This window comes from Perognathus longimembris, chromosome 6 (assembly GCF_023159225.1).
Source record: "Perognathus longimembris pacificus isolate PPM17 chromosome 6, ASM2315922v1, whole genome shotgun sequence".
In the NCBI taxonomy this organism is placed as follows: domain Eukaryota; kingdom Metazoa; phylum Chordata; class Mammalia; order Rodentia; family Heteromyidae; genus Perognathus; species Perognathus longimembris.
The window spans coordinates 37,630,203-37,652,142 of record NC_063166.1 but is presented as its reverse complement, the minus strand read 5'-3'; the positions used below and the strand labels follow the sequence as shown (position 1 = coordinate 37,652,142).

Below are 21,940 nucleotides of genomic sequence, written 5' to 3'. Positions count from 1 at the left end.
TTCAAGCCCCAGGACCAGCACAAAAAATTAAAAAGTTTAGTAAAGGCCCCAGATTTCAGAAATCCAGATACTAAATATGGAATCATCTCTCTCCTATCCATGGCAATGAGGCAGTCTTGGGAGCTCTCTGTAGGGCATCTGGGCATTGAGTTAATACTGAAAATCTAACTCAAATCAATTTGGTATTTGTTAATGTTCTTCTTTTTAGGCAGTACTGGGGTTTGAATTTGGGGCCTTATGCTTGCTCAACTGGTGCTCTATCTTTTCAGCCATGCCACCAGCTCTGCTTTAGTTGGTCTTGTGGAATTTTCTGCCTGGGTTTGCCTCAAACTGTAATCTTCTAGATCCCAGCCTCCTGAGTAGCTAGAATTATGTAAAAATACACAACATAACTTAAAGTTTGAAGAACATTTATCTCATGTGGTTTTCTTTGCTTATAAAAGGTTAACACTGTTAAATATTGAGTAGGGGGAGATGAGGGTCAGGGGTGGTTAGTATTGGTACTGCCCTTAGAACCGGCAGTTAAAGATGCATTATTATGATGACCATGCTTATGGCTATTATTACCATCACCTCCACCTTTGTGGTTCTCTCTGTAAAAGAACTCCTGACTGTATGCTGGCTTAAGACACCGATTTCAAAGCAGCTGTGCTATTTTACTCAGATCCACTCATTTCCCATGTGACCAACCAGAAGCACATTGTGAAAGTTATCCTGCCTAAGGATCTGAGCTGAGACTGAGCATAAGAAATGGCCTCAAACAGGAGCTAATTCTTGAGCTGTGTCTCATCAACTGCTTCTTCCTAAAACCAGCTGCACGATGATGGACACCTGAAAAAATGCTCCGACATGAAGATGCCATTATTATACATGTGCTGGGAAGCAAATATCAGAAAGAGAGAAAAATCATTTTGTCATTTTGGTAAGTGGAGTACCATTGAAATAATCCTATTTACTGGGGGCTGATGTGATAAATGATTTTCAGTGATGTGCTGAGTCATTGGCATATACTGACCATTTATCACCTTGAATGCACCCAGACAAACAGGATTACTATTACAGTAAACTGTAATGACCTGGTGTTTGTTTTATGGGTGTTTGCCTCTTAGTTTCTGTCTTACTTGAGAAATTTAGAGCTTAAATCCAAATCATAAAGTTGGGGGATTTTTCTCTTGAAATAACTCAATGAACCTGATTATTTTTAAAGTAAAAAAATGAGCCTGGAAGGTGAATTCTTTGATATTCTGGAGGTATCAGGTATAGAAACTTGAAAGCTAAGAATCTATGGAAACAGAACCTCTGAGAATGTGAGATGGGCAAGGAGGCAGTGGGGGGTGAGAGGGAGAGAATTTACTCCAGAGTCCAATTGATTCCAGTCTGAATGAAGACTGAGACCCTGCATTGCCTTCTGTAGACCTGGTTCCAATTTCTTGTTCACCAGCCATTTCCTTCTAGGCCCTCTGCCTTAGGCTTGAGACATGAATGGGTGGATGAATGGGTTGGCGATTCCCCAATTATCAGAACGTTGTAAAGGATTTTGGTTTTGTGGAAATGCACTTTCTAGGGGTCCAAAGTGTTACATGGAGCTGGCACTGCTAGTTCAGATCTCAGCAACCTTAGGCTGTGTGAAGTGTTTCTAATTGGCCATATGGAAGTGGGCGCTGGCTGGCACAGGTCTGGATTATAAAGGTCTATGCCAGAGTCAAGAGGAAACAGAAAGCAGTGCTTGCTCCAAAGAGCTAAGCCAAGTCTAGATAACACATGTTTTCTATGTCATGCTTCCCTCAACCCTCCGTTTCTGACTGCTTCTGAGAAATGAATCTTTCATTGCCTGGGGGAGATTTCACAGCAGATCTGAACTCCCATGAGAGACTGAGAAGTATTATGGTTTGAACATTTGTTGTCTTTTGAAAATTTCAAAATTTGTGGAAGCCCTAATTTCCTGTGTGGTGATATTTAGAGAGGAAATTTGGGGGAAGATGAGATAGTGGGGGGAGGAGGAGGTCTTCATGATGCTATCTGTGCCATTAGGAGAAGAGCACACATACACGTCCTACTCTTTCTCTTCCTCTGCCATGTGCAGACATGGTGAGGAGATGACTGTGCTCAGGCCAGGAGAGAGCCCTCAGCAGGAACCTAGATGGATGGTTCCTTGATTTTTGCCTCCCTAGGCTCCAGATATGTGGTTTATACAGGTCTATTATTTCAGCTACCCAGTCAGTGGTATTTCTATTGTAGAAGCTTGAACTGTCAAAAATGGGGCCCTTGCTTGTCTGTGACCCATCTTTCAAACACCTATGTGTTAGTAGTAGTAGTAGTAGTAGTAGTAGTAGTAGTAAGTGCTAATAGTTCATGAAGCCAGAGTGTGGGCAGGACACTTCCCTTATGTTCATGTGGGGACTGGCCTGGTCTATCCTTGCTCAGATTTATTTCCACTTTGCCTACTTCAATGTCAGATGCTAACAATAAACAAAACATCTTGACCCTTTATGTATTGTGAGTCCTGAGCCTTCATACTATGTAGGATTCTTCTGTTCTAACACATAATGTACCTTTTCATTTGGTACTAGTCTGTTTTTCAGCACTATGATGGATACCTGACACAGATTACTTATGAATTAAAAATGAAGTCCCCCCCTCCCCGCTTATAGATTTATAGGTTCAAGTAAAAATTTGGGCATCCTTATGGGTTTGGGAGCATCTACTGGAGCAAGCAAATGCTTCTTAAGCCAGAAAGGGCAGGGGAGGGAAGGAGGGAAGGAGGGAGGGAGGGAGGGAGGGAGGGAGGGAGGGAGGGAGGGAGGGAGGGAGGGTGAGCACGCCCGAGAGAATATCCTATAATCCCCCTTCAAGGGCATATACACATCTTCTCCTGAGCTCCATCTCCTAAGGTTCCATAGCACCTCCAATGCCACTGCCCTTGTAGACCATGTTACACAAGGAGTTTGGGGGACCCTTTATTAAATGATAGCAGATGAATTGGCCTTGACAAGGTGGGATCCTTAAGCCAGTCAAGGTATAAAGGTAGTGGGAGGTCCTGGCACCCTCAGAGAAAGCTTGTGGGGCTACTGTTGGAGAAGGAGAAGTTAGACCCAGCAGGAGCTGCTTGGAAGAGGAGACATGATTCATTCTGCCTGGGCGATTCTTACACCTGACTTGAGTGGGAAGGTGGGAGAATGGGTGAGTGAGACTGTCATTTCTGATGAAAGCAAGGCTATTACTGCTGACCTTTCTGTCTAGCTAGGCTTGATTTTTACTTTAATTCTTTTTTATTCCCCCCCCCGCCCTGAAAATTTCTTATTAGCACAGGGAGGGGGCTATGTCATGTGTCTGAATTTTTTCAAAAGGCACTCAAATTATTTTCTCTGTTATGTTTTGCATATACAATAAGTCATTTTCTTAAAAGATGGAGTGCAGAAGCTGCAAGTGCCAGAGTTGGAAAGAAATGCAGAGAGCCCTTTGGGAGCAATAAGGATATCCCAGAAGGTGAAGGAAGCCTGTCACTGTCCTGAAGCTTAGAGCATATGGTAACTCCCATAGAGGACACTGGGAAAACTCCTTACAGTGTGGTCATAAGACAGTGTGCCTTTGCACTTCCTTTTATACCCCGCAGAAGGTCATCCCAAAGAAATGTGCTAGATTGATTGATGCTGACAGGGACTTACTTGCAGCAGAAATGAAAGTAATAAAGCTCAAAGATTGGGCTCCATTCAGAGTGTCACACTTTAAGAGGAACACTGACAAATTGGAGTGTGTTGAGAAGGGAGGGAGCTGAAACCACAATAGAGGCCAGAGAAATGAAGGCAGGGCGGGAATTTGGTCCCAAGCAGAGAAGACTCAGGAAAGATGTGACAGCTGTTTGCAAACATTTGCAAGTCATCTGATGGAAGAGAAATTGGCTTTCTCTTGTGAAAGGGATTAGGACCACTGGTAGGATGGAAAAGCAGAAAAGACATGTTTTCTTACAATTAGAACTACCTGAACATAGAATGGGCATAATCTGATAGTTCTATGTGGAGAAGTTGAATTCCAGTGACCATCATCATTTTGTGCTGGCACTGGGGCTTGGACTCAGGGTCTTACTCTCTCACTTTGTTTTTTTGTTTAAGGTTGGTGCACTACCACTTGAGCCAAAGCTCTATTTGGGCTTTTGGCTGGCTATTTAGAGATAAGAGTCTCACCGACTTTTCTACCTGGACTGGCTTTGAACCAATACCCTCAGATCTCAGCCTGTTGAGTAGCTAGGATTCCAGGTATGAGCCATCAATCCTTGGCTTATATTCACATTATTACTGAGTCTGAGGTAGTCTTTGGTCCTCAGGATGAAGCCCGTTCAAAGGAAGAAAAGCAACTGAGAGTAATTGTTTTAGACAGTGAATGAGTTGTAAAATCTGAGAAGTGGAGTTGGAAAGAAAGAACTTAAAAAGAGCAGACATCTTTTAGTGTTACATCTGACACATCGTGAGTACTTAATGAATATTGGTAGATTAATATATAAAGGAAGTAGAATGGTATTATAATCAGAACCAAACTTCTGGGATTAGCCACCTTGAATCTCAACTTTGACTTTATTCACATAAGCTTCGTAACATCAGGCAACATAAAATCCAGAGCCTCAATTTCCTCATCTGATCATTGAATCAATTGCTTTGGGGGTGGAGTGAAGATTCAGTGATGGAACTGCTGGTCATTTTTATTCTTTGCCCCCACAGAAGTGGTCCATAAAGAGGTAGCAGCTTCTCATTTCCACCGGGCTCCAGATGCACAAGTGGAAGAGAAGGAGCACTTCCATGCCCCATACTGCCTCCTCCACTTTCAGTACTCACCGGAACATCTTCCTCTTGGGGATGATCACTCCTGGACCCTCCAAGTACATCCAGACAGTTTGCAGACTCTCAGTTAAAGGGTTGGTGAACTCAACAGTCACAACCATGTCAGAGCCAACCATAGCAGCACCTCGGACCTAAGAAACAAGTCAACGAAGGACACAGCTCATCAGTTAGAAAGAAAATCTTTCTGCTATCTCCTTTCTCCCTGTCTCCTTAGCCATTTTCACTTTTGCTGAAGGTTTACAGGATTGTTATTTATTTTGGCAATGCCATTGTGAAGAGAAGAACTGTTTTGACTGGGAGAAACCCATGGAGGGAAAGGTGGGAAATTGCTAATTAGAACTACATTTTCTCCCTCATTATAAAAACTACCCTCATTAGAGTGCAGGTAAAGAGCCATAGCCATGGGCTGCTCTCTCAGTGGGAGGTGGAGTGCCTTCCATCTTGTCACTGATTTCCTCAGTCATGGCGGCCAAGTGAGCCCTGCTGCTGGAAAGGACTCAAACTTCCTGCCAGGATGTGGGGGATAGCTGTGTTCATGTGATGGGAAATGCTTTGGAGGACTTGCACCTCCAAAGATGAGGAAAGGTATCTAAGGAGACAGAACACATTCTTCCTGTTGAACCAGAGGACTTGAAACACTAAACCCAGGCATCATATCTAAGTCCAGAAAGACATAAGGCTACTTGTGGATAAGCTTATCCCTTAACAACTCTCAAAGCGATGAGGTATTTGACAAGCGGCACATGAGATGACAAGAGTTTGACACCAGCTTCAACACTTACTAACAAGCTGAGCTATGGGTGACTCATCCCAACTTTCTGAGACTCCATTTTCTTCTTTCTAAAACAAGATGGCTGTTTGTATGAGGTGATATATACAGAATGTTAGTATCATTTCCATGGCTGCTGCTGCTTCTTCTTCTTCTTCTTCTTCTTCTTCTTCTTCTTCTTCTTCTTCTTCTTCTTCTTCTTCTTCTTCTTCTTCTTCTTCTTCTTCTCCTTCTCCTTCTCCTTCTTCTTCTCATTATTATTATCATCATCATCATCATCATCATCATCATCATCATCATCATCATCCCTTATCCTGTGTTCACTATGTGCCTCACATTTCTCTGTATGTACTTTCCCGGTGTTGGAAGATAGCCAACTGGCTCTAAGATCTGTTCAGGGGCTATGTTAGGCAAGTTGGTAGATTTATATAAGACCAAGTTACTTGAGAACAAGATGATACTGATGCTGATGATAGTGATAATGGTGGCGATGATAGTGATGATGGTGATGTTGCTGATGGTGATGATAGTGATGGTGGTGGTGATGATAATGATAGTGATGATGGTAATGAGGCTGATGATAGTGATGTTGGTGGTGATGATACGATGATGATAGTGATGATAATGATGATAATGGTTTCTTCTTTGTTAGAATGGGGTGGAATGAGATGTTACACATAAAGCAACTTACTGGACTCAGTGAAGCTTGGGTTCTTTTAGAGTATCTGTACCCTGGATAGTTTACTTACCTTAGATTTTAATCTACTTTTAACTCTCAATGCTTAGCCAATCCCCCATAAATACTTCTTAATCTAGATAAACTGTTTAAAAATGGAATTTTCTGGTTGCTTGAATTTTCTTTGCAATAACCAGCCACTGTCACACACCATTCCTCTAGCTCTCTCAGAGGGCACACACAGGAATGAACCATACTTTTAATAGGATAGAGCAAAGGAGCAGGGCACTCTCCAGAAAAGTGGATTCTTGCTTACTGATGCTCCAGACAGAACAGAACAGAACAGAATCTTAGGGTTTTAGTGTGCAAATTGTGGTTCATAATTAAATTCATGTCTATGTGATTCTTTACATAGCCTACCAGAATAATGAATTTTTTAGCCAGTCCCTGGTACTCATCACAGTCACCATCTAATTCCCTGAAAGGGCGGTGGGGAGAGAGATGGGTTCAGGTGGTTAGAGGTAGGCAGACAAGGGTCACTACGGTGACAACAGCAGGCACAGCTAAGAACATGATTGTATGCCTGAGGGTAGTGAGGGAATGTCAGTACTTCAATGGAAACTTTAAAACAACACACCCCAAATTATTATCCTAGGTGATGGAACCTTTAATGCATTTGTTTCTAGCACTCTTATTGACCACTAAGAACTAGCTCCAGCTAAGAAACATAATTCTCATTCATTTTCATACGAGCCTCCTAATACCAGGGCTGAGTTTGTATGAACTCTAAGGAACTCAGGAACCTGATAATAGAATACTAGTTGTCTCTTAGGAAGGACAAGGACTATTGTTGCTGACATTGCATTTTGTGTAAGAGAAAACCAGTTCAGAGAAATCAAGTAAGTATTGTGCATGAGAATTTGAAGCTATGATCAGTTTAGGACTCAAGTGTACAACTGTAATGAAGAAGCCCGGACTAATTGTTTGGGACCACATGGGCAGAGGAGCAGGAAAAGCCAAGACCCCCAGCAATAACAAAACAATCCAAGCCATCCTTCCCTGAGGCCTAGTAGGCCAGCCAGACTTTATCTCTGTGATTATCTGGTGACAGAGGTATCAGTAGGGCCTGGACTTCCCCAACACTGGAGTTAGGGGAAAGGTGGGGCGAGGTGGGGAGATCAAGAGGCACTCTTGACTAGGCAGTTGTGCTATGTTTCTTTGGCAACTAACAAAGGCCCAGTGTCTCTTTTCTGACATTTGTCTCCTGCGTACAGAATTTAACCTTCCAGTCCCTGACCACTGAGATGATATTGGAGCTTACAAACTCAAACCAACCTCAGGAATAAAATTTAGCCAATGTCCCTGCTTGGGAAATTTAAATGGAGGTGTTACTTCTCACTTCCTTTGAGGAACATGAAGCCTCCACACAGTGTTCCATGCTGTGTGTTGACTCAGATGATGCTGAAGCACAGACACATGCTGAAATGACCATGAAATGCTGACAGCAGTGACTATTTTTATAGAGAAAAGGCCTGTTTGCCTTGGGTTTTTCCAGCATTCTGCACATTTCCCTTTGATTTGGTCCTGTAAAACTATTCCTCATCAGCACAATTATATTTCTGACTTTCCCTGTTCTCACAGAACTTTAAATAAAGGGATAATTTAGGCAATACAGGGAAGGTAGGCCAGAGGAATCTTTCATGAGGAAGTATATGTATTACACAGCCAGAAGAAAGGTGATCTATCTGAAGATACAACACAGAATTTTAAAGCTTTGATATTTTCCCACTATTTGAATAAAAAATTATCTTTAAAAGTCTGTAAAATGACATCTTTTCCAATTAAATTTCATTCATCAATATTGACATACCATGTTCTTGTCTTTCATACATTTCATGGTACTTCATTCTCTGGTAAACAGCTACTAACACATACATACACACAAACATACACATACACACACAAACACATTTTTAGGGGGAAGGAAATGCTGTCTTCCAATGAATATACACTTTACAAAATGCATAAATATTCAAAAATCAAACTAGCAGGAAGAAAAAAGTGAGAGAGTGAAAATGAATGAAGTTGGCGATTTGATTCACACAATTGATTGGATTCACCTAGCAGCCCTTATTTCAACCACTTTCAATCATGTCTTCGATGTATTAATGGAAATTGAATTTCTTCCCCCTACTTGTGCCATGGTCACTTGCCTATTTTTAAACAGCCCCTGCCTTCAAACCCGGCTCCAGCACCTGTGCTGTTCCTAGTCGTGCAAACCTATGGACTAGATACTATGGGCCTTCATTTTGCAGATGAGGAAACTGAGGTACAAAGAAGTTATGTAATTTGCTTGAGTTCATACAATGAGCATATGAGATATAAATGCTATCTGGTACCAGACCACTGCTTAACCCTATCCTACATAGACTCTATTTACTACTACTATTGCAAAGCAATCTACATTTTATTTAGTGTTTAACTTATTGATGCAGGCACTCTGCTTATTGTTTTCCTTACATTATTTCTTGCATCCATATGGCCCCACAGGCTTGGAGGTTGACATAATTATTTTCCATTATACTGGCATGAACTAAAACTTAGATTACAAGTAAGATGCTTGTAGGGTCAGTAAACTTGCAGAACCAACCCAGATATAAATCTAAGTCTTTTTGTTGTTCTTGTTGTTTAACATTCCCTGCACTGCAATCTCTGACAGATGAGAGATTAAAAATAGTAACTTTCTTTTGCAATCTACTGTAGAATCATTGGCAGTGTGAGCTTTTTGTGTTATTACTGAACCATTCATTGAGGATAAGGATAACATGCTGACCTTGAACTAAATTTGAAGAATTCGACCCCAGAGTGAAATGTGACAAGGTGGACTTAAAATATGCCACTTGATTGTAATAGGAATATCTAGGTAAGGCTAATCTAGAGATCACATTTTTTGAAAGCCATCTAGTAGCCCAAGCACAGTGGTATGACAGGTAGATTGGATTGGTCGTCCTATGTGTTTTTCTTTGTGTTTATGTCTTTTTTTTATAAGATTGAAAATAAATGACAAACAGGCAACCCATAGAGCAAATTAGGTTTTAGGTGTACTCGCTGTCTGATTTTTCTTCTGAAACGCACAAAGACGCACAGATGCGTTGAGGGCTGTGCTTATGGGAGAGGCGGATGCGTTCACTCAGTGTCAGGGGCTCCTCACAGACACGGGGCTATGATATGCCCTCCTGGCAGGCTGAGCACACCTGCTGTTTGATGCTGGGTTATCACGTGCCATAACCAACTGGCTCTGGATGGGAGCAGCTAAAACCTGGGTTATGTGAAGTTATGGCTAGAGCCACCTTCCTTGGGCCTCTGGGGAAGTAAACGATGACACCCTTATCGCACACCTCTCAGATGTCTATTAACACCTGGATTAGGTGAGGCCCTGGCTGGAGCCACCTTCCTTGGACCCTCCAGGGAAGTAAGCAATGACACCACATGGCACACCTCTCAGATGTCTATTACTTTCCTCATCAATGACCTGCGGCCGTGTGAGGTCTGGTAAGCATGTGCATATTGAATGCCTACTCTGCACAGTGATATTCTTCCATGAAAGTTTGAAGGGAAAGCAAACTGGACTCTGGATCTGAAGACCCAGAGCTGACACTATGTGTCCTTTAAGCTCTCTGGGCTTTAATTTTTTATGCAGTTATTGGAATGATTCAATGCAATCTTCAGATGATGGACCCTCTGAAATATACTAGCATTTGAGGTAGAAAGGGAGAAAGTGTTGCCTAGATGACCAGAAGATTTTCATCATCGCTTCTTTGTGAGGGTTGATGGGGCTTCAGTTTCTTGAGTACAGAGAAGAGAGCCATGGAAAAATAGAGGTGTTTATCTTCCTCCTGCTTTTCCTACTCTTGGCCTCCTTTTGAAGGGCAGGCCAGAAATGAATCCTAGTATGTAGGACAGGGTTAGAAAGCACACAGAGAGGCTGGAGGGAGAACATGCTTAGTTGGAGACCTGGAGGGTACTATGCTTTGGATCTGAAATATTTTTGTGTTAATGACTTGGTCCTGGCCTGAGGCACTTCTGAGAGGTAGCAGAGCTGTTAGAAGGTGGGGCCTAGCTGGTGGAAGTTAGGTCATGGGGTCATGGGGGCACTGGGAATGTGCTATTAGAAGGGATACTGCTCCTCTCCCCACCCCCCGCCTTTTCTTTCTCTTTCTCTCCCTCTCCTTCCTCTCCTCTCTCCTCTAGGCCCTTTCTCTCTCTCAACCCCTCCCCTCCATAAACCAGTTGTTTGTGAACAAATTGCTAAAAAGCCTTTTCCTGACTTAAAGCAGCTGAAGAAAACCAACACATGGGAAAGCAGAGAAAAATTTCATGTCTGCTTTTAATAAAATATATTTTTCTCATCAAAATATTTTGATAGCACAGAGAAAGAGATACATGCTCATGAAAGTTTAATGAATGCCTCTTCCTGCCATTTCCCACATGAGGATCACGCTGTGACTCAAGCATGGGGTATGCTAGGAGCAGTTAATTATGAACAAACTCGATCTTCATTGCCATGGGGACGAAGGATGACATCCAAGATGAAGTCAATCAGGACCTGAGAAAACGTGGCCACTACCCTACATATTTTGGTTGATGGTGACTTGGATGATGCAGACAAGTGGACCCAACATTGTTCTAGGTTGGTTGAGACTTCTTTGTGTGTGTCTGCATGTGCGTGTGCATGTGTGTGTGTGTGTGTGTGTGTGTGTGTGTGTGTGTGTGTGTGGTACTTGGGCTTAAACTCAGGGCTTGGGCTTTGTCCCTTAGGTTTTTCACAAGGGATGGCACTACCACTTAAGCCATAGCTCCACTTCTGGCTTTTTGGTGGTTAACTGGAGATAAAAGTCACATGGATTTCTCTGCTCAGGCTAACAGAATTGTGATTTTCAGATAGCAGCCTCTTGAGTAGCTAGGATTACATGTGAGAGTGAGCCACTGGTGCCTGACTGAGGCTTGCTTTTGAAAGGAATTAGATAAGAACAGCTAGGTTCTACCTTTTGGGCAATCCTAGTGACAAGGCTGATTTGAAAAGTTCTAGAAGCAATGGGCAGGGACTTAGAAGAGAAGGGAGAATAAGAGAAAGAGAGGAGAGATGTGAGGACAGAAGAGAGAGGAGATGGATGAAACAGAGAAAAGAGAGGAGGGAGAAAGAGAAGAGAGGAGAGACAGAGTGTGCCAAGGTCCTCATGATTATAACTCCTGTTTAAATCATGCTCTGAAATCTTCAGTGAAGCCTGTTTGTCCACAGATTCAACTACAAAGCTCTCATCCACAGATTTTAGGCTCATCTCGAAATGACGCTAAACTGCCTTTTTTAGGTTAACCTGCATTCTAGTCAAGATCAGCTCTTGCTGTTCCTAATATCCCCCTTGACCTTGTTCTTGCATCTTCCTCCTCCTCCTCCTCCTCCTCCTCCTCTTCCTCCTCTATCTTCTCCTCTTCCTCTTCCACCTCTTCCCTCTCTATCTTTTCTTTGTGTCTGGAATAATCTCTTGTCCATATCTCTTAGATAAATATTATCCATTCATTGGTAATTACTTATCTTTGTGTGTCTTTAATTCTGGATTGTCCACTCCATTCCAACTGTTGAGACCACTCTTCCCTTGAAACACATAAACCATTTCTTTAGGTAGTCACCACCTCTACTTCCTATGGTCAGAGTAACACAGTCTAATGGTCAGCTGCACAGTGAGAAGAATCTGAGTTAAAGGTTGTTCTCTTCCCTGCTCAGGTATGATCATGGGTCAGTCAATGATGAACAAGCACAATTGCACCAATGTGTACCTGGTGTTAATTGTCATGCAGCCACCAGGCCCTTATTGGGTCACTACCCCAGAAGAACCCCATGAAGTGAACCTTGCAGTTTACTATCCAAATTAGAAGACAGAATCTGATAGGTCCCATTATTTACCCATAGCTAAACAGATATTATGTATAGAAAACAGCTCTGAAGTCAGCAGTCCACTTCCAGGGCCCATGTTTTGAAGACTGTGCTACAAAGTACTGTTCTCTCTGGGCTTCTGTAAAGCAAAGACTTCACCCCAACCTTGTGGGATGGTAATGAGCTCTAACTATGACAACAAAGAACTGCTAGCCCAATATGATCATGCTTTGCAAACCACAGCTGTATCTTCCTTGAATTTTGGGACACATGCTACAGAATTCTTGGCCTCAGAACTGCTGTGAAGTTTGCACTTTTAGTATATCGAATTCCCTGTCCATTTGGTGCTATTTCTCTGACTAATTTCCCTGCAGTCTCCTGTGTAACACTTGGTATTTTCTTATTGTTCTCTTATCCTCCTCTCCAACCTCTTTTTTCTTTCTCCCTTCCTGTTTTCCTTAGGCTTTCAGGATGAACGCTGCAGTCTGTACACCATAGCTCTGTATCTTACTTCTCCAGTAGGTTAAGTAGTGTTCGTGTCTTTGTCTTCTACTTAATTTTTTTTGTCAGTTGTGGGGCTTGAACTTAGGGCATGAGCACTGTCCCTGGCTTCTTTTTGCTTAAGGCTAGCACTCTACCATTTGAGCCACAGTGCATTTCCAGCTTTTTCTATATATGTGGGGCTGAGGAATCGAACCCAGGGCTTCACTGTACCACTAGGCCATATTCCCAGCCCCAGGCCTTGTCTTTTATAAGCAGCATGTGGAGTGTGGCGACTTGTTAGCTGGGTGACACCGGACTGGCGTTTTCCTTAGGATCATCTCTTGGAGGCCTGTTTAGTTTATCCTGGGCTAAAGGAGGTTAATTGTTAAAGCTCATGTAACAATGCCTCATTTCACCTGTTATGAAGAGAAGCCAGAAATTTCCTTTTGTCCCACACTGAATTCTCAGTCAAATCAAACCTCCTTAACTCTAAATCAGATTCCTCTGGGACCAGCATCCTTGTGGGAAAAGGTGTTTCTGCTCATCCCCTGGGGGAATTAAACTAATTTATAAGGAAATTCAGAAGAAATGAACAAACAGCCTTTCAAGTTAGTAATGCCTATAAGATCAAAGGTATCCATTGCCTTCACACATATAGTTTATTATCAGTGGTGCAATTAAATTCTATTTTATACCGTGGCTTGAGCCCTTCGCAGCATGGAAAGGTTTTCCCTGAGACCTCTGCAGGAACAGACCATTGGTTTGTAATCAGGTGAGCACACAGACCCCACCTCTGGTGCTAAGGGCTCAGTGCTAAGCACAGGCAAGGGCCTTGCTTTCCGTACTATGGAGAGCAGCCAAAGATCTCTCCACCATAGGGCCAGGAGGCGCTCATTGAGTTGGCCTATGTCTGATGCACCTAATTGTGGCTTTCCCTGTCACCCCCCCCCCCCCGCCGGGGCTTCTTACTGCTGAATTCACAGTCCTACACATGACATGTCTGGAGGAACCTTGGCGCTTACTTCCCTGCTTTGCCTTTGTTTCTGATTCTGCCTGGAAACTGCATGTCTGTCATCATTTATATATTCCTTTTGCATAGTGGAAGCCCTGCTTTACTGTTTTGTGGCTGTGAAACCTCAGGCAAATAACATAGTCTCTCTGTTCTTCAGTTTTTGCATGTGCAGAGTGGAGATGTTAGTATCCCCTACCTTATGGGGTTATTGAATGTCGAAAATGCAACAGTGGATGTAAAGTGCTTTGATAATAGCATCTACAACCCAGGAAGCACGCAAAGAAACTGCAATTTTGAATACCACACACCAGTCATTAGCTTTACAAATGACTTACAACAAGGAATTTATAAGAAACAAGGCCCTTTTCTTGCTAGTACCCATTGTCACCAGCTCTAAGGCCATTTAAATATGATAGGCTTTATAAAACTCTAACCTAGCTACTACTCAGTGGAAGCTTAGCAGGATCTGTGACTCCAGATCATTTCATGGGCAAAGTTCTCCAAACACTGGGGAAGGTCTGTAAGCCCCAGATTAGGAATGATATAAGATAGTAGTCTTCAGGGTCTCTGTCCAATGCTCTGACTCTTGCTTCCATGGTAAGAAGGGGTTTTAGGGATGGACTTGGCTATAGATGACACCAGGAAATACAGTTAGGACTATACAGATATACTAGAGATGTGGGCTGTGAAAGTCTCAGGCCTTTGGAGAGGAGCCATTAGAACAGTTGGTCAAATGGGCAAAACAAACCTACAGTAACAGAAGACAGAATGGTGGCCATGTTGGTGATAGATGATGGGGCTATTGGCAGGAAGAGGAGGAAGGAACTCTGTGGAGTGTTGGGAAGCCTCTATTTCTTCATCTGGCTGCTGGTTACAAGGCATAGATATATAAAAAGCCATGGTCCTCCTGCTTCACTTGTCAGTTTCTGCATCCCACTCTGTACAATTGTGCCTGGGTGAAAAATATTACCGCCCTAAATGCAGATGGGGTGAGGCAGCCAGTCTACTCAGCATATGGCTTGCCTGACCCACTTTATTTTGGAGACATTGAGAGATCTAAGTCCCTGTATCCATTATACAGCTTTTTCTTCCTCCACAAGTGTGTTTATATCCACAGGTTATATTTATATCTGCAGTCACATCTATATATTTAAATCCGGAGAGGAGTGTTATATGTAAGCGACTATATATAGGGTGATGTGCTTCTTTCAAAGAACAGGAAGATCCTAGCTCCATTATATTTTTTGAAGCAGGAAACACACAGACACACACACACACACACACACACACACACACACTCACACATCCACAACCTTGCCTCTTTCTCTTGTCTGAGAGGAGATGCTAGAACTAACCTTGATGATGACCTTGGGGATGGTTAGCACAACAGACTTCTGCTTCGCCAAGATATCCCTGGACTCCTCGACTCGAGCAGTGACGAAGAAGTGGAGGAAGGCCTGCTCCAGCAGCTGGCTCATGTACTCACCAGCTCTGACCAACACCTCCTCTTTTTTGACTGGAAGAGGAATAACAAACAAGTATCATCAAGACCTTATACAGGGTCCTCATTGCTTTCTCCTGTTCCCCTGTCCTTCCCTCATTCATATTGTAGTCACCAAGAACTCAGCAAAGGTAAAAGGAAATGGAACAAAGAGCCATTCAGGGACAAATGCCCATGGTTTTGGGAGAAAGAAAGAATGAGCTAGAAATTTAGTATTCAGTGAAGCCTTGCAAGTGAAAATGTGCCCAAGTTCCCAAATATTGTCTTTTCTGTTGCAAAGTGGCAATTTAAAGTGGAGGACCAAGGAGTTAAGATAGGGGCTTCTTTGATCTGAGTGGGAACATGCCCCATTGCCCGGTAGGCAGAGCCAAATGCTTTCAGCAGCTCTTCCCCCACCTGCCATGTAGAAGACCCATAGGCCAAACACTGGCTTGTTTCCTCAAGGCACTGCTGTTAGTTCCAGGTGATGGGACAAGCCACAAAGGAGGACATGGCAGGTCAGGAGGAACCCTGTGTCCTCTCTGACCCCCATCCGGGCTGAAGATGGTGACCTCTTACTTTGTAGTTCTGACCCACTTTCCACATCACTTACATTTCCACTAAGGTTCTGGCTGTCAAGAAGCCGACCTTCTGCAGGCCAAGACCAGGTGTGGTACCTGTGCCAGCAGATGAATGAGTGGCTCACACCTTCATCCTCATCCACAGCCACAGACGCCATACACATTCACACATGGAACAGTTTCATGGTGTTACTCCCCAATGTCTGCCTGTTGCTAAAGATGCTTCCTTCCTTTGAAGTTATTGGAGTCCATAGTTTCATGCAGGTCACTTAACTGCAGAGATAGTTCAGTTTAGCCTGCCACGCTGAGCAGCAGTCCTGGCCCACTAGAAAGGCTGCCCAACTGGTGGTTGTCAAGGGACAGTTTAGTCCTCTTTAGAGGTCCTTTGGCAATGTCTGAACACTTTTCTGGGCTTGGGAGTGGATTGCTACTGGTTTCTGGTTTCTCATGGTAGAGGCCAGAGTGCTGTTAAGCATTTTACCATGCACAGGTCTATGGCAGATCAAAGCAGCAGCCAGCCCCAGAAGTTAGACCCCTTCCCTAGCTACAAAGGTCCTTTGCATACATTGTCCATACATGACAAGCATCCAACAACTAGCTTGGCTGCCTAGGTTCTTGATATAGTGCTATTCTATTCAGAGCCTATTCTTTGAAGCTATGGCCTTGCTTTCACCTTGGCCCCCAAATGTTGCTGGATTTTAAATGTTTCATGTATACTGTGTTCTTTGGATCTTAGACTCTGTTCCTTCTGTGGTTCTTCCAGCCTCAGCTCTTCCTCCATTGCATGCAACCTCAAGCACCCACATGTGGCCTATTTTCCATATCTCCAGATCTGATGGATGGAGTGGCAAAGTGTCAGGCATGGAAGATGCTTCCATTAATAGAATTTTTTACAAATGGACTTCCTATGGCTATTTTTAGAGGGTTATGTTTCATCACTACATTTCTATAGACTAGTGGGATCCACCTCCCTCCTCTCTACCCATCTTAATAGAGCATCTTGCTACCCCTATATTGTCAGCTTCCTTTCTTCTTAGAGACTGAGCATTCCTTAAATCACAGCACTAAAGAAACAGGACTGTACTTCAGAGCCCAAGAGAACAGTTCTCCTGAAATAGTTCGTTATGTAAGTGCTGTGTTCTGCCACTGCGCAAGAAATTGTTCTAGATAATGTTTATTAAGCGTGGCAAGAGAAGGAGGGATAGATTCTCACTGTATGAGTGGTGGATCTGGGAAGCTGCCAACATCATTTAGGGTGTCTGGGGAAAGCCAAGGGAGACACAGACTTGAGCTGCCTCATCTCTTTCCCACAAACCAGAGAAAACTAAATTTAGCCAAGTGGAACTGATAACACCTTTGAAGGTACTGGGAGGTTTAAGTTATTCAGATATTCCTGACTCTAGCACCCACAAACCCTTTCATCTTCAACCTGCGAAATCTGCCTCCCTTTCTATTTCGAGAAATTTCTTTGTAATAGAGGCACCTAAAAATGGTTGATTGAGGTTTAGAAGCATGTGGCTTTTTGAAAAATATTGCAGTTGGTATTGCAATATGCAGTTTATTACATTCATTAATGTCATCTACCTGCATTGAGTAAATTGGTAAATGAAGAGTTGCACGTGTGTGTGCATGAATGTGCACCGTGCATGCACTTGCGTGCACTCGTGTGTTTGTCCCAGGGCTTGAGCTTGGGGTGTAGGTACTGTTCCTTAGCTTTTTCACTCAAGGCTGGCATGTTACCATTTAAACCACAACTCTACTTCTCGCTTTTGGTAGTTAGTAGAAGTTAAGAGTCTCACAGACTTTCCTGCCCAGGTTGACTTCTAATCATGATCCTAAGATCTCATCTCCCTGAGCGAGGATTACAGGCATGAGCCACCAGTGCCTGGCAAGGAAGAGTTCCTAATTCCCTTTAAGTTATCCAGCACAAGCCCTGGGGTGGTCTGAGTGTGTGAGAGATGAGTTAATACTGACTCAGTCTTAGCTTTGATCACCTGTTCTTATGCCATGACTAAGTGTAGCAATATGTTGTGCCATTTCAGCCCTCTAACTCATATAAACTCATTCTTTCATTGGGTTAGAGAGAGAGAAGGGAGGAAGATAGACAGGATGCTTCTGGATAAGGAAAGGACTAATGTTTAGCTGATTGTCTAGGTATGTGATCTGGACTTTGGTAATAATAGGGGCAAAAGGAAGGGATCTAGGTCTTTTGGTGACTAAGTTTCTACCCAAGTTAGATCAAACACAAATGGCTCCTAGCTCAGTAGAAATAGAAATAATGTCTGAATAAGACAATTCTTGACAATTCTTTGCTTGATCTGCACCCACCACTCCCTGCCACCCCCACTTTTGCTCTTGTGTTTTGTATTCTATTGTTGTGTGCTAAAATACTTGACGCTGGGTAGTTTATAAAGAAATGAGGCACCATGGGGTGTCTATGGCTCATACTGGTAATCCTAGCTACTCAGGAAGCTCAGATAGATGTGAACATTGTGATTCTAAGGCTACGGAAGTGAGAAAGTCTGTGAGACTCTTCAATTAATCACCATAAATCCAGAGATGGAGCTGTGGCTCAAGTGGCAGAGCATCAGCCTTGATGAAAATGTTAAAGGACTAGGACTAGTTTGACTCCTAGTACTGGCACAAAATAAAAAGAGCTTTATCTGACTCACAATCCTAGGGGCTGAAGGAACCAAATGCCGGCATGGTACTGGTATTCTGGCTTCATCTTCCCATGCCAGGTGAACATAAAGGGATTATCCCTGAGCAGAAGGGTCCAAGCTCATGAGATGGCCTCATTAAAAAAAAAACAAACACACAAAACCAACAATTTGCTCTCCCAGGAACTGGTTCACTCCACGGGACAACTATTAATCCCTTCTGAGGGCAATGTCCTCATGGACCTTTCACTATGAGGTCCCACCCCTCAAAGGTTTTAGCAGTTCTGTGCCAGGTGCTGGTGGCTCAGGCCTGTAATCCTAGCTACTCAGGAGGCTGAGGTCTGAGGATAATGGTTTGAAGCCAGCCCTGGCAGGAAAGTTCGTGTGACTCTTATCTTCAGTAAACTACTTACAAAAAGCTGGAAGTGGTGCTGTGGCTCAAGTGGTTGAGTGCTAGCCTTGAGTACACAAAGACTCAGGGATAGAGCCCAGACCCTGAGTTCAAGCCCCAGGACTGGCAAAAATAAAGTTTCACCAGTTCTAATGTCAGCACATTGAGGACCAAGTATATGAACCCTAAGGGAACAAACCACATCCAAGCCATAGTGATTCTCCACTCTAGCTCTCTGGTTCTCATTGACTACCTCCAATATGTTTTGGGTCCAGATCTCTGTGCCTGTGGGTTCTTTTGGCTGTAATACCATCTGTTTAATGTCATTTGTTGGGTAGGTTTTCCTTGACTATCCCTACCCCAAGATGGTATTCTCTGTTCCCTTTAAACCTCTTCACATTTTCCTATTATACATACAACCATATTATACATTCACTTATTTGATTGCTTCATGCACGATTCCTCAGGCGACAAGCAGATCAGCACGGGTAGGAATTGCTGTGTCCCTATAACAAAACTGAATGGGAACTTCCAGGTGGTAAGTACAAGCTCAGGCCACCCGTGGTGTGGGTGGTATTTTTTTCCATATGCAGATGAAGTGAGAGAGAACTCAGATTGCTTAAACAAGTCGCCCAGGGATGCAGGGCTAGTGGTGACATCATCCCATATTATGTGCAGATGAGTTTCATGTTAAGGCTGAGGCTTTCTGAAATTGAACATGCCTGCCTTTTTGAGGACTTTTCCTTTTCAGTCCCTAAGGCTGACTGTTTTTTTTCTATAAGAATCCTTTCCTCCCCCTTGGATTAAAACATGTTAAATCTCCTAAATTTCCAAAGAAAATACCATGGTGATTTTCTTAACTGTTAGCTACATCACTGAAGCTGAAAAAATCCACTTCCTTTATATTCTAGTTAGTTTCTGGAATGAGGAATTTTAGGAACAGTTTTCCATTTGCCGGGGGGTGGGGGGGTGGGGGATACCTTTCTGAAGGCTTATTCTGGGTAAAACAGCCACCAAATGCAGAAAGCTGGAAAACAACTGGCATATCATGCCGTGTGTGTGTGTGTGTGTGTGTGTGTGTGTGTGTGTGTGTGTGTGAGAGAGAGAGAGAGAGAGAGAGAGCGAGAGGGGAGAGAGAGAACATGTGTGTGTAGGGAGGAACCTTGTCTTGGCTTTATAAAAAATTACATGTAATCTTTTCTCTTTTTTTTCTGGATCATGTCATGTCAACAGAAGTCCAGGCCTCCAACTATCAAGTGCTCTCTAGTCTTCTCAGTTTCAGTATACATGCTCCACCTGGAGAGTTTCTTTTTATTAACTCATTTTGTCCATCTATGGCCCATCATGATACCCACCCAATACTAACACCCCAGAAAACACAGGACCAGTCAAACTGCCATCTCTAGTATAGCTGCAACATGCCAGCCCAATCCTGGTATGCAAATAGTCTGTAGAACCACCATGATGAAACAAAGGGAAGTCTGTGTGCAGGAGAGGCTGGGAAGTATACAGGAAGGAAAAGTACCCCCATGAGAGATGGCAGAGAGTCCAACCCCCTTCCCAGGCTCCCAGTGGCACATTCTGTGTCTCCAGCTCCATCTCATGGTGGTGGACACTCCTCAGACATCAGATTATTCAGATTTTATAAGCAGGCTAGGATACAGATGTAACTCAGCCTCCTGGGAAGGCTTATGATTATACTTTGCATAAGCAAGATATCAGGTTTGATCCTAAGCACTGAAATTAATCAGTTAATTAACCAGATAAATTGTTCACAGAGCTTGGAGATCTTTTTTTCTCTACCTTCGGAATGGTAAAGCACAGCATACCACTTTCACTGGAAAATCCTGACAGGGCCTTTCCTCTGAGGAGTCAGTCACACCCCCACAGGCTGCTTTCCTGAGCAGCATCATTTAAACTGAACTTTGCTGTGAAGACCCATCCCAGCATCTTGTTCATGTGCACCTTGTGACTCACGCGGTCTAGGGTGGGCCTGGCAGTCTGCATGTCTAACAAGATCTAGGAAGCTGACCCTACAGGTCTATGGGGCCACAAGTTGAGGAGCAAGAAGTGAGATGACCGTGAATTCTCCTGACTCTTGGGGTCTAGGCTTTGAGAATGTCGATATTCACTTCTATGAGATGTAAAGGTGTCAGTTGAAGCCTTGCTAGAGTAGAGGAGCTCTCCCTCGTGGGTTGGGTCAAGCTCCAGGGAGAACCTGCACTGGACAGAAAGCTATGAGGAGGTGCTGCCACAGAGGGGGATGAGCTCCCGGTGGCGAGTCCTGGAGAGACACTGCTATGTGCTTACAGGTTATGGGATCCAGGGTGACATCAAAGGCCTCCTTCTTGAATTCCATCTTGGAGACTCCAGTATAGAAGGTAATGTTGCCAGACAGATAGGCTGAGATGGTGTAGCGGTGGGAGCTATTGTTCTGGAAGGTGATGATGACCTTGAAGTCTTTTCCCAGCACAGCATTTTCTACTTCAAAGTTCATATCCACGTCAGATCTGGGTTTGACAAGGCCTTCAGTGTTAAGGACCTTTTTAGCTCCATACATCAGAGCCGTTTCTAGAGACAACCTCTCTTCTTCCTGTCCTAAGACACAGTGAGAAATAATGACCGGTAAGAAGGAACACAACCCATCTTCATAAATGCCCTGCCTGCTGTCCTTGTCATGTGCCTCTGAGAGCCTCTCAACCTCCACAGGAGCAAGGTACACTTGTCATTCTGGCATAAATTCTGCAAAACCAGGTTCCCAGAGGAGGAGTGACCTGCCCAGGAGATTAGGTTATTGGACCATCATCTAAGTGGAAACAGAGTTACTAAAGTGATTGTGCTAAGGATTTTTTTTTTCAGGGCCATAATTTCAGGGTTCAGCAGGTTAAATAGAAACAAACAAACAAATGCTAACTCTTCTAGAGCTGTGGTGTTGATTTGCTTTCCCTTCTGAGTACTAGTCATGAAGCTAGACTTGGAGGTTCTCTAAGCAAAGACATTAGAAACAATTGCCTCTTGTTCACCTCCTTCCTATCATGTAAGTTTCTCTGACTTGTGAATATCCCCCCACCCCATAGCAGAACTTGATCCCCTCGTTACTCTTTCCACTTAGGTTTCTTCCATC

At 43.4% G+C, this 21,940-nt stretch overlaps 1 protein-coding gene across 2 annotated transcripts in view; it reads right to left on the bottom strand.

The window, feature by feature from the left end:
• F13a1 (coagulation factor XIII A chain) overlaps positions 1 to 21,940 on the bottom strand; it is a 210,318-nt gene that overhangs the window by 7,690 nt on the left and 180,688 nt on the right. The window contains exons 12-14 of one of the 2 annotated variants that reach the window (XM_048348563.1): positions 21,127 to 21,414; positions 15,060 to 15,220; positions 4,827 to 4,963 (exon numbers count right to left, since the gene is read on the bottom strand). In XM_048348563.1, the coding sequence (XP_048204520.1) occupies positions 4,827 to 4,963; positions 15,060 to 15,220; positions 21,127 to 21,414 (586 nt within the window). The remainder of the gene's footprint in view (positions 1 to 4,826; positions 4,964 to 15,059; positions 15,221 to 21,126; positions 21,415 to 21,940) is intronic. The other variant, XM_048348565.1, reaches the window with a different exon arrangement.